A 14,387-nucleotide genomic window follows, 5' to 3' on the forward strand; every position below is an offset into this window, starting at 1 on the left:
TTAATGATATTTGCAATCACAACCATGCTTTAGCGTTGCTAAGTCATTTAACGTTGTTTTCACTGTTTCAATGAAAATGTATGCTTTAAAGAATCTCTTCTTCTGTAGGGGCAAAAGATGAGGAATAAAAAAATGATATATATGCACTATTCATTTGTTTGCATGCATGAATATCTATAAACTATGCACAAAATTGAACAGATATGTTTTATTTATGTGGCATTGATTTAAAAAACATTTTCTGGTCATTGTTGCACGTTCAAGTGACAATATTGGCAAGAAAAAGGGAACATACATTTCTAGTAAGCTCTTTGGAGTTAAATTTATTTTTCATAGAGTGCACATTGTATGAGATCTTTTGCTGAAGCTTGATGCAACTTAATATTTCAATGGGACTGTAGTGAAAAATATTTAGCGAATTTAGAACTCGAAATATTTGTATAAGAAGACAATGTTTTTTGTTGAGCCATGGTTTTTTTTATTACTATTTAGTCATTTCCTTTCATTAATGTTGACATTTGTTATCAGGTGGGGTCGTGCTTATCTTACAAGGGAATTTTTCCACATGATAGGTTCTAAGTTGGATGATCGTGTGTTGCTTGTTGTCGCTGAAGATGGAGAGAAACTTGTAGCTGGGGCATTGAATCTTATTGGAGGGGATTGTTTGTTTGGTCGCCTTTGGGGTTGCCTTTCAGAGGCTTATTATCCAAACTTGCACTTTGAAGCTTGTTATTACCAAGTATGCATTTAATAAAGTTATTGTTTTTAAAATATAACTTAGAATGTCAATTGTATGTTCAGGCTTTATTTATAGAACTTATCATTTTGATATAAAATAATATTTCAATATAGTCAACTATTAAAGCTCAAAATTAGCCACCATTGCATTTAAATTTATATTAGAAATTGTTTCAACATAATTCTTTTAAATGGGCCTTTTATCCACCAAAAATGGGTAACCCATAGGAGAAATTTTTTCTCCCCATTGGTTAGCTAACCAGTCAATACCCATATTATAATCCACAGATAGCTTTACATTTGAGCTCTTCACCTTTGCTTTGGTCAATGTTCTCTCCCATCTGACATGCTTTTTGAAGGAAGGTGGTTCATTTATTGAAAGGTATACTAACCATTTTTGTAATCACGTGCTTTCATTTAATGTTTTGGGGCATACTAATATGGATCATAAGCCAAGTTGTATGATTCACTGGTCTCAATTATACCCTTGTTCCAACACTTCACCTGGGAGGTTATCCTTTCCCCCTAGTCTAGTGGCACCTACCCTGAGGTCCTTCCTTCAAGAGGGGCACTAATAGAAGGAACTAATTGATATAGTGTGCCCAAGGTAATCCATACTTGCCAACTTCTATGTTTCCTGTATCATCCACCTGCATTATTTGGGTTGATTGTCTTTGGGGATTGGAATTGGCACCTATATCTTCATCTCTAAGTCAGGGCTGAGAATTTTCCCTAAGAGGTTGATGCAACTGAAAGAAAGATAAAAGCATATGAAGCCACAAATAAAGGAAATGAAAAATGCAAAAGATGGCTAGAATATAATAAGCACAGTGGAAAAATCTTAGTATGAGCTCTACCCCACTCACTAGCCATCACCTAGTTCCTCATCATTTCATGCTCTATCCATATTGAATGTTCCAACCAAGATGAGCAATAAAGTGCTACATCTTTGAGGGGTCCTGAAAAAGCAGAAGGCAAGCTCAGTCACCAAAGCTATGCAAAAAAGAAAGATAAATCATTAAAGTAAAATATGCACTAGAGGGTTGGAAAACGCTGGCCAAGGAAAGGGGTAACTCATGCCTCCACGATTGCTCCTGTTGCACTCAAATTGTCAAAGTTCCAAAGAAGAAGTGCCAATTTTTTCCAATAGGATTGGATCACCTATCAATAATCCATCTGTCATGGTCATCCCATTCTGCAAGTTATATATTGTAAATGATCTTAGTAAAACCATGAGTCTATGTAACAACCTACGTAAGCTGATAATTTGATGACGAATTCCATCCTAGGAGGTTTTTTAACCTCGCTGATTACTTGTATTTTTCGACATGGCTAATCATAAGAGTTTTTTCCCTCCAGCTTAAACCCCAAAGCTAGGGTGAAATTTAATTTCGAATTGTTAGGTGAGTTCTGTTGTTGCCCGGATAATACAGCCATTGCAACAACGTTCAGGACGGGGGTTGTCATTTTGATGCCCACCCACTCCGTTCTAGCTGTCTCCCAACAACAGGTTATTGGGGGTAGTCCCTATGGAATGAAGTGAAGGAAAGCAAGTTGAGAATCAACTTACGTGGGAGACACGGATGAGTGGCCTAGCCACTTGGTTGAAATTAAGCAAGATTATTGATTAGATTAGATTTTCTATTATGAGACCAGTGCCTTAATGGAGTCACAAATTCTTGCTTCGTATGAATTGGAACCAAAACATCGGATGGACATCCAATGCTTGAATGATTGACTAACCTGTATGATATGCAAGTCCTAGGACCTATGTGAGATGCAATGATCTTGGTAAATTTTAGTTAAATGCCTAGTCTAAGTGTAACCTTCCTTTAACTATTTGAACCTGGGCTCCAAGGAAGGTTGTGGGAAGGAGGCTAATAGGAAGCAGGCTAGGGCGATTAATGATACCTTTTGTTAGGCTTCTATCCCCCGATGCCTTCGGCGCTGCAGAAACTATGGCTCTGATGACTGCAAGGTCACCGTGTTAACCACCGAAGAGTTGTCGAGGTCCCTCAAGCTAGATAAGAAGGATTGTCCTATATCTCTATCTGTTAATTTTAGGCAACAATGGTATGTTCTATGGTTTAGAGCAATTTTACTTCAATTTCTTTATTAGCCTAGTATCAATATTCATATTATCAATCACATCAACATGATAGTAAAATGTAGATAGAACATAAACATAAACAGTAGAAGACAAGCCAAGACAAGAGGACACAAGATGTGGCACTAGCGAGGGACAAAGCCCAATTTGGGGAAACCTTTGATCAAATCTTCTTTTAGTCTTCAATAGTTCAACAGAGAGAGATAGTACAATTTACAAATCTGATAATTTATAATAGCGGCAAAAGATCCTTAACCAGAGAAGTCGACGTTGATCAACAAGGCGGATTTGACCCTCAGCAAATCGGTCAACTTCAGTGAACTTCGGCCCCCAAACAACAAGATAAAACAACCCTCAAAACAGTCAAATTCAGCGCAGTTAAAGTCTGGTCAAACCACCCACCTGTGGTCAGCCCTAGCTACAGTCAACGCTGGTCAACAATCAACGTTTAGCCTCGTTTTCTATGCCCATAAATGCGGCCTGCCCAAACAAAGATAGCCCACACAAAAACGCAGTCAAAGGAGGTCAATGCTTCGTCAAACTGTCCAAAAATTCAGTCTCTTGAAGTTTTGGCCTACTGAAATTTGCTCTCCTGAAATTTCGGCCTCTTGAAATTTCGCTCTCCTGAAATTTCAGTGATGAGAGAGAGAGGCCTAGAAATCCATACCCAATCAATGAGGAGAGAGAGAGAAGTGTGAATATGAGTGTCCAAATGAGGCTAACGTATCATGTATTTATATCAAACGTTGAGGATGAATAGACGTGACTGTTGGGCTTCTGAGCCTACATAAGTTTGCTGGCCGACCTTGACAATTTGTCCATAATCAAAATAAATTCATAACTTCATTTGCACATGTCGGAATCGGATAATCTTTAGTCCAATCCTACACCTCTTAGAGAGAGGAATCCAAGAAAAATATCAGCTATCATAAATAAGATGACCCATGTGGATTTTGGTCCTAGTTGCAATTTTAACACTCCCTCTCAACTAGGGAGAACTCCATCTGCTAATCCATCTGCCAATCTGTACTATCTCTGCCATCAATGCACTGCTCTGCACTGTTGAACTATGAAGAAGAAGTGATCGAGAATGTATCATACCATTCTCTACTGACCCGAAGTCAGTCCCAATCAAAGGAGAGTGTGTCATACCACTCTTACTGACCCGAAGTTAGTTCCAATCAAAAGAGAGTGTCTCATACCACTCTTACTGACCCGAAGTCAGTTCCAATTGATCCCAGATCAATATCGGTCATCCTAGCATAGGGAGTACGGTAGTACACGATGCGTCCATCGATAGTACTATGGTCCCTATCCTCATTTCCCTACTCATTGGCTAGATGAGAGGTACTTCCCATGAGTCCTAGACTGCATGGGTAGGATGTCTCAACAAGAGAAGGATGAACCACTCATCCTGCCTACATGTTGCCAAGGGGTATCGCAGGGGAAGGCTGAACCACTCACCCTGTACACAACAAACCACTAGGGGAAGGTTGAACCACTCACCCTATGGTTGCTCATTGCTCCAAGAAGTACCCCAAGCCCCCCGGAGCTCCCAGAGCTCAATGTCCATCTCATACAAGACCCTCATAAGAGGGTCTCTCCACACTCCAAGTCGTTCTTGGAAGGCCAAGAAGTTGAACTTCCCCAGGGGCTTTGTCAGAATATCAACGACCTACTCATCGATCCCAATGTGATGTAGTCTTATTGCTCCTCGTTGTACTATATCCCGGATAAAATGGTATCTGAAACATGGGATTCTCTGATAATTGGATCCCACTCTAGTTGTCGCAGAGGATCACAGTGGTATCCAACATATGTCCAGACAACTCAGTGAAGAGCTTCTTCAACTAGATAGCTTCATAGGAGGCCATACTAGAAGCTATATATTCGGCCTAGGCGGTGCTCAAGGCAATCGATTTTTTCTTCCTGCTCATACAGGATATCAAAGCAGAACCCAAAGAAAAACAACATCCAGAAGTGATCTTTTGATCCACCACACTGCCAGCCTAATCAGCGTCAGAATAACCATGCGACCTCACATCTCTGGCAGTGTATCTCAGTCCATGAGTGATAGTGCCCCGAAGATATCTCAGAAGATTCTTGGCACCAATCTAATGTATATGATGTGGCTCAACCATATATTGGCTCAATGTGTTAACTGCAAAACATATGTCCGGATGAGAGTTCACCAAGAACATCAATGCTCCTATGAGTTGATGATACTCAGAAGCATTTCCCAATTCAGGTCTAGCAACACTACCACATAACTTCTTAAAGTTAACTTCCATCGGAGTAGTCACAGGCTTGCAGTCCACCATCCCAAATCTTTCCAATATCTTCACAACATATTTTCCTTGAGAGAAGAAAATTTCACCTGGCTTTTGCCAGACCTCCAACCCTAGGAACTAGTGCATCAGTCCTAGGTTGTTCATCTCAAATTCAGAAGCCAACTCCCTCTTACATTTGTGAATGAGAGGGTCTGCACTTCCATTAGGTCCATGTTTGATTTTGTAGAGCCACTTAGAGGTTGTTGATTTGGGGTAGCATCAGATGTGCTCTAGCCATGAAAATTGGTGGAGAGGCTAAACCACATGAGATCTCCAAGACCCAGAAATGGTTTGGGGAAATTCCTCCCGGTTAGAAAGATATTAAAATAATTAATATTTTTAATGGTGTTCCTAAGTCTAAATTTAGGAAAATTTAAATATTAATGGGTATTAATATAAAAGTGGGTGAGAATATTCTAAATGACATGGATCAAGCCAAATCTAATCTTAGCCATTGATTAGAGATTTAATCTCAGTCGTTGAAGATTCAACAGAAAAAGTATAAGAGGAGGCTTGAGGGTCAGTTGGAGATACACCAAGATTGATCAATCGGTTCAATTTTTTGGAGTGGGGTTTGCTAAGAGAAATCAAACAAGTGATTTGAGTTGCAGCGAGGGGCAGTGAGTGCATAGCACAGAGGCAAAGATAGTGCAAGAGGGCCAATGCAGTGATTAAGGAGGCTACGCAGAGCCAGCAGGAGCCACACAGAAGGGCAGAGAGACTGTGTAGAGGCTAATAGGGCTTGTGTGGGTGATGCAGAGGGCCAGAAAGCTGATGCAGAGAGGCAGAGGGCTGACGCAGGGGGTTCTAGAGCTACGCAAAGGCTAGTAGGGCTAGCACAGAGCCTTGGAGAAGTGCTGGAAGGATTTTCGTGGGGCAGATTTGTTAAATATCTGCTTCCGAAGAGAGGTATTACTGCCAGATAGAAATCTCTGTTGGGTGAACCAGTTTGGCACTTTAGTTGTACTCAAGAAAGTTGCTTAATAATAAAAACCTCAGAACTGCTGCATCGGTTTTCCCAAGTTGGGTTTTTTCGGGGATGATTGTCCAAAAATAATGGTGTCTCTTGCGTGTTTGTCTATTAATTCAGTTGATGACCAGTATATGAGTTGAGACTACATTTGTGTTTATTTTCAGTATTTATATGGTTGAACAACTTGTTAAGGAATAAAAAAGTAGGTGAAATAAACCAGATAATGCAGGAAGAATTTTTGACGTGTTAGACTTAGAAATTTCAACATGGCATCAGAGGATCGCAGAGCACAGGAGAATTGAAGACACCAACTTAATCAGAGGCATTTGTAGCAGTAGTAGCTATTCTGAGAGATATAGCTGCTCCTAAGCAAAAAGCAGTAGAGAAGGAGTGACGCAGAGGGCTTGCGTTACCATTTTGAGCCAGAGAGAGTTAGAGAAGACTCACGAAGAGCCACGTCATCCTATTCAGCTAGGTAGGCTTGATGCAGTTGGCCAGAGGAGCGATTCAATCTTGCCGGGATTGCGCAGAGCTAAGAGGCTCAGTTTCTTCAGCCGCTGGGGCCTAGGGAGCTGTGGGTAGATTGTGGATTGGGATGCTGGTGGGGTGTTGTTGCTATCAAAGCAGAACAGTACCTAATGAGATTGAACCAAGGTAGAGGGAGTCGTTGCCTTGAGGGATTTCTAGCCAAGAAATCCAGATCTGAATTGCAGTTGCAAAGAGGATCGGAGAGGAGCGGATTGGCAGTTGGCAGGAAGATTTCCAGTAGGGAAATCGAGTCTCAGAGGGAGTCCAGTAAAAGAGAAAAGATGGCAATTAATGGACTGACGGATCAGGCAGGTTGGATGGGGCCTCCAACTTTGTCATCTGGAAGGCCAGGATCCTGTCTGTTTTAGATAGACATCGCATCAAGGGCTTTGCCTTAAGAACCGTGGCTATCCCAATCGACCCCGTTGATAATGAAAGGTATGAGGTTGCAATGGTGAAGGCAAAGTGCATAATCCTTGATGGGGTCAAGGATCATGTAATATCGCATATTGCCGAGGAGAACACGGCAAATGAGATGTGGGATACCTTGATGACATTGTATCAGGGCACTTCCGTGCAGAGAAGATGCTGTTGGAGAATCAGTTGCGGTCATATCAGATGCAGAAAGGGGAGCAGATAGATCTATACCTTAGTAGGTTGCAAGAGATTCGGGACCAACTTACTTCCATAGGGACCACATTGGATCAGGAGTTCATGGTGAGGATCGCCCTGAATGCAGTCTCCGAGGATTGGGAGACATTTGTCCAAAGCATTTTGGGCAGAGCTGATCTTCCAAGATGGGAAGAGATGTGGACAACTCTTCGCCAAGAAGAGATCAGATGGTTGACCAAGGCAAGAAGTAGCAGCAAAGGAGGTCGAATCAAGAAAGAGGAGGAGGAGGATGCGGCTTTGGCATTTGCAAGACAACAGGGAAGAGGAAGAAGAAGGACATCTCCAAAGTGAAGTGCTTCCATTGTGGGGAGCTGGGTCATTATGCAACCCAGTGTCCTAGGAAGAAGAATAAGGGAGAGGCTTCTGACTCCAAGGCAGCTCCGGCTAAGGTGAAGAAAGAAGTCGAGACTGATGACGACTGTGCCATGAGTGCTCATACACCTCTAGAGAAGAGGTGGGGAGACATCAAGCTGTAGTCAGGAGGACTACAGAAGATGAGGGGCAGGATCCTTGAGGTACCCAAACTCTTGGATCATATCCAGCTACGGGAGCCCCGAATGACAGTAGCAGGATGACGGATGTCGGTAGAAGCAAGATGCGGATGGAGCGACAAGGTAGTGCTAGAGTGCAGAGGTCTGTAGCAGCACAGTGGAGGTTGCAGCAGTGTGAGAGGCACAAAGGTGGTTGCAACAGTGCAGAGAGGCACAAAGGAGGTTGCAGCAGTGCGAGAGGCACAAAGGTGTTTGTAGCAGCGCAAAGGCAGCAGAGAAAGCACCAGATAGCAGCAGAGGTAGCTTCAGCATCAGGAGGCTTCTAGGCTGACAAGGATGTCAGTACTTGGGTAGATCAGTTACTTACTTCTCGGTAACTGAGTTGCAGTGCAGCAGTGGCAGTGGTAGTGCTATGGGCAGCATGGGGGCAGCATGAAGCACATGTTGAGAGGGAGCTGCAGTATAGATGTAGTAGTGGCAGTGGCAGAGCCATGGGCAACAGTACAGGAGGCAACAGTGCAGTGGATGTTGGGCAGCAGGCCAAGCATCAACACAGGTACCGGTGTTGGATGATCAGTGTGATGTTCAGTGGTGGAGCATTACTAAAGCACATTCCTTGTTAAGAGGGAGTGTTGATTTGGGGTAGCATCGGATGTGCTATAGCCATGAAAATTGGTGGAGAGGCTAAAGCAAATGAGATCTCCAAGACCCAAAATGGTTTGGGGAAATTCCACTTAGTTAGAGAGATATTAAAATAATTAATATTTTAATGGTGTTCCTAAGTCTAAACTTAGGAAAATTAAAATATTAATGGGTATTAATATAAAATTGGGTGAGAATGTTCTAAATGACATGGATCAAGCTAAATTTTATCTTAGTTGTTGACTAGAGATTTAATCTCGGTCGTTGAAGACTCAACAGAAAAAGTATAAGAGGAGGCTTGAGGGTCAGTTGGAGATACATCAAGATTGATCAATCAATTCGATTTTTTGAAGCAGGGTTTGTTGAGAGAAATCAAACAAGTGACTGAGTTGCAACGAGGGGCAGTGAGTGCATAGCAAAGAGGGAGAGATAGTGCCAGAGGGTTAGCGCAGTGATTGAGGAGGCTACGCAGAAGGCCAGTGAGACTGCGCAGAGGCTAACAGGGCCTGCGTGGGTGACGCAGAGGGATAGAAAGCTGACGCAAAGAGGCAGAGGGTTGACGTAGGGGGTTCAAGAGCTACGCAGAGGCTAGCAGGGTTGACACAAAGCCTTGGAGACATGTTGGAAGGATTTTCGTGGGGCAGACTTGTTGAATATCTGCTTCTGAAGAGAGGTATTACTGCCAAATAGAAATATCTGTTGGGTGAACCAATTTGGCACCCTAGTTGTACTCAAGAAAGCTGCTTAATAATAAAACCCTCAGAACTACCACACCGGTGTTCCCAAGTTGGGTTTTTCTAGCGACGATTGTCGAAAAACCACTGTGTCTCATGTGTGTTTGTCTACTATTTCAGTTGATGATCTGTATATGAGTTGAGACTGCATTTGTGTTTGTTTTCAGTATTTATATGGTTAAATAACTTGTTAAGGAATAAACAAGTAGGTGAAATAAACCAAATAATGCAGGAAGAATTTCTGACGTGTTAGACTTAGAAATTGATTTGTCCTGGGGTCTAGGGACCACATCCCAAACATCATTATTCATAATTGACTCGTATTCTTCATTCATAGCATCCTTCCATACTTGATGCTTCACGGCTTCTTCAAATGATGAAGGCTCATTTTGAATTATAGTGCTCATGGTTGTCAAATATCCTTGATACCTGTTTGGCTTCTTGTTTTCACGGAAAGTCCCCCTTGGTGCAATGTATCTCTCGGCATCTTCGAGAGTCTCCCTAAGCCATGAGGGCCTCGTTTTGGAGGAGGAAGGCTCATGAGGAGGAGGATCCATAGGATCCATTGGTTCATCAACATCAGGCATCGTTTCGTCCTGTTTTTCACCTTGATTTCCGGTGTCAGCGTCTTTGTCCTTCCTTAAGATAGGAAGGTTGTTGATCTTCCTGAGGGCCATATCTTCGTCGAAACTGACATCATGACTTATCTCAACTTCCTTTTGACCAACCACATAAATTCTATATCCCTTGGAATTTTCACTATAGCCCACAAAGATTCCTTTCTTCCCACATGCACCCAATTTGCTTCTTTTCTCTTTTGGCACATGAAAATATATGGGACTTCCAAAAATTCTAAAATGAGAGACATCAGTTTCTTATTCTTTGGGAGTCTTAGAGTCCAATGCTTGATGAGGGCATCAGTTTTGAACATACACAACGATTTTTGCAGCTTCACCTCATAGAAACTTCAGAAGGCCTTGATCATGAAGCATGGCACGAACCACTTCTACAATAAAGTGATTCTTCCTTTCAGCCACACAATTCTGCTCGGGGGTGTATGGTGTTGTAGTCTCCCTCTTAATGCCAGCTTCTTTGCAATAATCTTGGATTTCATTGGGTTCGTACTCGGTCCCATTATCGGTCCTCAATATCTTGATTTTTTTCTCGGATTGGTTTTCGATCAAGGCTTTGAAGTGACGGAACCAGGTGAACACTTCATCTTTCTTCTTCAAGAAGTAGATCCAGGTCTTGTGAGAATAATCATCCATAAAGGTGAGATAATATAAGTATCCTCCCAAAGAGTTTATAGCCATCATACCAGATATGTCGGAGTGGATCAATTGCAATATGTCTGTGGTTTTGCTATTACTTGAGGGGAATGGTACCCTTGTAAGTTTTCCTTCGGCACATCCCGGACATACACCTTCATGCTCTACTTTGAACTCGGGCATACTTGTCACCATCTGTCTCTCATCGGGTAGGGCCTTATAATGAAGATGGGCGAACCTCCGCTACCATAGTTCAAATTGTAGAGATGTGTCGCAAGACATGGCTCCCAATGGAATTCCTCCAACTTGATATAAAGTGTCAACCCTAAACCCAAGAGTAAAAACATCTTTAAAATTTCTTTTCCAAACACGTACCTTTCCATTGATAAAAGCCACCTTGAATCCTTTGTCTTCCATTGCTGAAATGGACACTGGGTTCTTCTTGAGATCGGGTACATAGAGTACTTCTTGCAAATGAATAGTGTTACTTTGATTCAATTGAAGGGTAACATTCCCTACTCCCTTCACAGGATAGGTGGCATCATCTCCAAGGATGATTTCCAAGTTTGTCTCCTTTTCTATCAGATTAGAGAGGGCTTCCTTGTATCTGGTGAAGTGCCTTGAGGCACCACTATTAATCAGCCAATTTCCCAAAGTGTCCGAAGGAGAGACAGTGGAGAGGGCCGATATAAGATAGTACTCCTTTTGGTTATTGTTAACAACATTGGATTTTTCATACTTGGAGTTCCTTGATTTCTTGGAGGGTCGACCATTTCCTTGATGTCCCGCATTCCTTTTTCCTTTGCCATTGGACCTGCCATTCCTTTGATCGCTGTTGTTGAAGTTGCCCCTGGAATGATTGTGATCATCATCATGCGATGTGTCCCTTCTATTTGGGCACTCCCTTGCATAGTGGGCAAACTTATTGCAAACAAAGCATCTTCCCTTCCTTCCATTTTTGAATCTCAGTCTTCCTTGACTTTGCTTCTTTGAACTTGCATTGTTCTTCCTCATGGCATGAGTGGAGAATACTGTGGGGTTGCTTCTATTAGAAAGCATTTCTTGCTCCACCATTTTTGTTTCTTCTTGAATGAATCTCGACATCAATTCTTCAAACCTAGGAATTCGATCATTGTTGAGTATAATGATTCTAAATATATACCACTTAGGTGGGAGTCCTCCAAGGGTGGTGAGAGTAAGTTCCATGTCAAGAATGACTTCTCCAATCGAGCGTAGATCATTATTGATCTCAGTAATCCTCAAGAAATAGGATTTAATGTCCTCATCCTTGTCCTTCTTAATATCCTTCAACTTATTCTTGAGAAATAGAATTTGATTAGCATTACTAACCTTGAACATGTCGACCAACCTTTTATAGATCTCCTTGGAGGTCTTCAATTCGGAGATATAGGCCACCAGATGCTTGTCAATGGAATCCCTGATAATCTTCTTCACTTTGACTTCGGTCTTATTGTACTTGGTCTTCATAGCAGCCGATGTATTTGAAGGAGGCTCAAGGATTTTACCTTGCACATAATCCATCACTTCTTTTTCTTCCAAGGTCAAATCAAGAGACATCTTCCATCCATAATAGTAAGATTTATCATGGAGCCTTTCTTCAACCGGGAAGTAGGATGAGGGACCCATTGAGCCTTTTGACCTTGTCCAACTGTCTTTGGTGATTGCTCTTTCACTCTTGCTTGGGCTTTGTCTTCACCTCAGCTCCGATACCATCTTAATTTTTGGTAACAATGGTATGTTCTATGCTTTAGAGCAATTTTACTTCAATTTCTTTATTAGACTAGTATCAATATTCAAATTAGCAATCACATCAACATGATAGTAAAATGTAGGTAGAACATAAACATTAAACAGTAGAAGACAAGCCAAGACAAGAGGACACAAGATGTGGCACTAGCCAGGGACAAACCACAATGTGGGAAACCCTTGATCAAATCTTCTTTTAGTCTTCAATAGTTCAGTAGAGAGAGATAATACAATTTACAAATCTGATAATTTATAGCAATAGCAAAAGAGCCCTAAGCAGAAAGGCAACGCTGGTCAACAGGGCAAATTTGACCTTCAGCAAATTTGTCAACTTCGGCCTCCAAACAACAAGATAAAACAACCCTCAAAATAGTCAAATTCAGCCCAGTCAAAGTCTGGTCAAATAGCCCACCTGCAGTCAGCCCTAGCTGTAGTCAATGCTGGTCAACAATCAACTTTTAGCCTCGATTTATGTGCCCATATATGTGGCTGCCAAACAGAGATAGCCCTCACAAAAACGTAGTCAAAGGAGGTCAACGCATGCTATTCATCGCTTGGTCAAACTGTACAGAAATTCAGTTTCCTGAAATTTTGGCCTCCTGAAATTTCGCTCTCTTGAAATTTCGGCCTCTTGAAATTTTGCTCTCCTGAAATTTCGGACGTGTGGAGAGAGAGAGGCCCAGAAATCCATACCCAATCAATGAGGAGAGAGAGAGAAGTGTGAAGATGAGTGTGTCCAAATGAGGCTAACACATCATGTATTTATAGCAAATGTTGAGGATGAGTAGACGTGACTGTTGGGCTTTTGAGCCTACATAAGTTTGTTGGCCGACCTTGAAAATTTGTCCATAATCAAAATAAATTCATAACTTCATTTGCACATGTTGGAATCAGATGATCTTTAGATCAATCCTACACCTCTCGGGGAGAGGAATCCAAGAAAAATATCAGCTGTCATAAATAAGACGACCTATGTGGAGTTTAGCCCTAGTTGCCAATTTTAACATTATCAACCTAGCTTATGCTAGGAGGTAAATTATTAATGCAAATTTAGATCTAGTATGCTTATGCAAGAGATTATGAGTGAGATTTATCTTGATTTAAGATTTTCTTAAGTTGTTTAAGTGTTTAATTATAATCTCATTAAGAGTACTTAACAATAATGAATTACAATTTTACACAACATAAAATGCATAGAGATACAAGTGTAAATTTCAACAATATGCCACAAGATACCAAGTAGCCCAAGATGCCAAATGCTTAAAATAGTCAATCAAGATGTTGATCACAGATTTATACCAGCAATACTACTTCAGAAAATTTAGATCTTATCAATGTTGTAACTTGTAACAACAGTGCATAAACCACTTCAACACATAAAACACTGAAATTCTAATGACCAACAAATGTACTTCAGCCTGCTTAGATCATTTTAAGATGATGTATTCAGTCAAATTTCAGATCTGATTTTTTGATTTACAGCAGTAAGCCAAGACAGATCAGCAAGATAAAACTACCAAAAATAGATGGCTTATATAAAAAAAATAGTAAAATGCACCAGGACTTGAAAATTTCGATTTTAGGGCTTTTAGAGAGTTTGATTGAACAATTTTTAGCACTGATATGTTTGTTACAATAGTAAGTTAACCACAGATCAACAAACTAATCAAGCCAAAAATAGATGCCTAATATTTCTAAAAATAGAAAAAATTCGCCAAACTTGAAAAAAATAATTTTTTGAGTTATTTAGAAAATGTGATTCAAAAATTTCAGAACTGATATGTTATTACAATAGTGAAACAGTGATAGATCAACAACCCAACAATGCTTAAGACAAACCCTAATATTTCTAAAAATAGTAAAATTTTCCGGAAATTGAAAATTTCAGTTTTTGGTCCTTATTAAGTATTTGATTTAGAAATTTCAGAACTGCAGAAATTTCAGTTATGCATAGAAAATCCAGCAAGCTTAAATGTTAGATCTAGGCCAAAACTCAAATACCCAAGTGGCCAAAATTTGTGAAAATGAAGATTTTGCAATTTTAAATGATTTTAACCATTTAGTGTGATTTTAGGGCCTATTTATTAGTAATTTGCTTGCTGTAATAAACCTGCAGAAAACAAGGGTCAACCCTAGG

At 40.9% G+C, this 14,387-nt stretch overlaps 1 protein-coding gene across 1 annotated transcript in view; it reads left to right on the forward strand.

Annotated features, from left to right (window-relative positions):
* The first annotated feature begins 508 nt into the window (after positions 1 to 508).
* The window catches only part of LOC149185412 (uncharacterized), a 116,802-nt gene continuing 102,923 nt past the window's right edge, over positions 509 to 14,387 (forward strand). Inside the window, exon 1 of the mRNA XM_089415652.1 lies at positions 509 to 739. Coding sequence (XP_089271778.1) covers positions 509 to 739 — 231 coding nt within the window. The remainder of the gene's footprint in view (positions 740 to 14,387) is intronic.

Source organism: Pinus tabuliformis, chromosome 3_2 (genome assembly GCF_031772625.1).
Source record: "Pinus tabuliformis cultivar Carrire ecotype Pingquan chromosome 3_2, CPIR1, whole genome shotgun sequence".
Taxonomy (NCBI): Eukaryota; Viridiplantae; Streptophyta; class Pinopsida; order Pinales; family Pinaceae; genus Pinus; species Pinus tabuliformis.